Source organism: Pygoscelis adeliae, unplaced genomic scaffold (genome assembly GCF_000699105.1).
Source record: "Pygoscelis adeliae isolate BGI_AS28 unplaced genomic scaffold, ASM69910v1 Scaffold617, whole genome shotgun sequence".
Classification (NCBI taxonomy): Eukaryota; Metazoa; Chordata; class Aves; order Sphenisciformes; family Spheniscidae; genus Pygoscelis; species Pygoscelis adeliae.
This window is the reverse complement of record NW_008825226.1, coordinates 11761-13206: the sequence shown is the minus strand read 5'-3', so window position 1 is coordinate 13206 and position 1446 is coordinate 11761. Positions and strand designations below refer to the sequence as shown.

Genomic DNA, 1446 nt, shown 5'->3' with positions numbered 1-1446 from the left:
ATTTAACTGTAAGCCCCCCCTGGGGGGGGGGGGGGGGGCGTTGCAAAAGCTTTTTGCGAGCAAAAAGCGTTAAGTGCTTGGCTGGATGGCGGCCCCGCAGACCTTTGTGTGTCTGAGCCCTCCAGGACGGCCAACGGGAGCGTGAACGCCAACGCCGGGCTGCATCGTCGCCGCTCTGGCTGCGGTTAGACTCGATCACAGCACGGGGAGAGGAGTTAAAGGCCCCAGTGCAAAAATCTCGGTGCTGTTGGCAGCCAGGGAACGGCGGCTCTCCCGGCCCCGTCCCTCACGTCCCGCTGGCTGAACGCAACGCCAAGCCCCCCCTGGCAGGGCGGCTGCCGTTCCTGCCGCGGGCCGGCGGCGTTCCCCTCGTCCCTAACGTCTCGCCTACAATCGAGGTGCCCTCTGACCGTCTCCCTCCCTCCAGAGCCTGTGGAGCCTCAGATGTTTTCGAACCTGGTCCTCTCCGAGGAGAACGACGAGAGCTCCTCCATGAATATCGACTTCTCCCACCTCTCCATGCTCCCGCACTTGGCCGACCTGGTCAGCTACAGCATACAGAAGGTGATCGGCTTTGCCAAAATGATCCCGGGGTTCAGGTGAGACGTTTGCTCCCGGATCCGATGTCCGCGGCGGTTTTCCACTCCTGGGAATCCCGTCCTACCCTTCACAGCCAGATCGTTTTTTTTCTCTGTTTCATCTTCACAGCTGCCCCTCAGGCTCTGTTCCCTTCCCAGGTCTGTTCCTACTTTCACGTTTTCCATCTCTCCTCCTTCCTGTGGGGTTGCACCTCTCCTGTTCTACCCTGATTCACCCAGACTCTGTCAGCAAAATGCTTGAGCTCCTAAGAAAGACGCTCGAGGCCATGCCGAGCGGGTCCCATCCTGGGTTGTGAAGGACCGCGGGTCCTGTTTAACTCCAGGCTGGGGCCCAGGGCGCTGGGTGGTGCCACTCAGTAAACGTAGCTGCAGACATGCCTGCTGCTTAATTACGTAGAAACCCGGGGTGAGGGAGAAGCTGGGGTGCCCCCAGCGAAGGGACCGGGGTACCGATGGAGAACGTTGATGCGTGGGCGGCGTGGGCTGTCCCTTTGCTCACCGGGCAGGACTTACGTCGCCCTCTTCCCCCTGCCCAGGAACCTGGCGGCAGAGGACCAGATCGCCCTGCTGAAATCCAGCGCCATTGAGGTGATCATGCTGCGCTCGAACCAGTCCTTCACCCTCGAGGACATGACGTGGACCTGCGGCAGCAACGACTTCAAGTACGGGATCAGCGATGTCACCCAAGGTAAAGGCTGCCGGGCGCTCTCCTGCTTGCTGCAGGCGAGGAAATGTCATCCCAGCCTTAAATCCAGGCGCAAAACTCCCGTGCCGAGTAGTCTGGAAGCAGGGACGCGTCGGCAGGTTGCACGGCCGGGGGGAGACGGGCAACACCCAGCAGCTCGGC

At 61.3% G+C, this 1446-nt stretch overlaps 1 protein-coding gene across 1 annotated transcript in view; it reads left to right on the top strand.

Moving 5' to 3' along the window:
- The window catches only part of VDR (vitamin D (1,25- dihydroxyvitamin D3) receptor), a 23402-nt gene that overhangs the window by 20495 nt on the left and 1461 nt on the right, over positions 1-1446 (top strand). The window contains exons 4-6 of the mRNA XM_009329279.1: positions 255-398; positions 472-599; positions 1136-1287. Coding sequence (XP_009327554.1) covers positions 255-398; positions 472-599; positions 1136-1287 — 424 coding nt within the window. The remainder of the gene's footprint in view (positions 1-254; positions 399-471; positions 600-1135; positions 1288-1446) is intronic.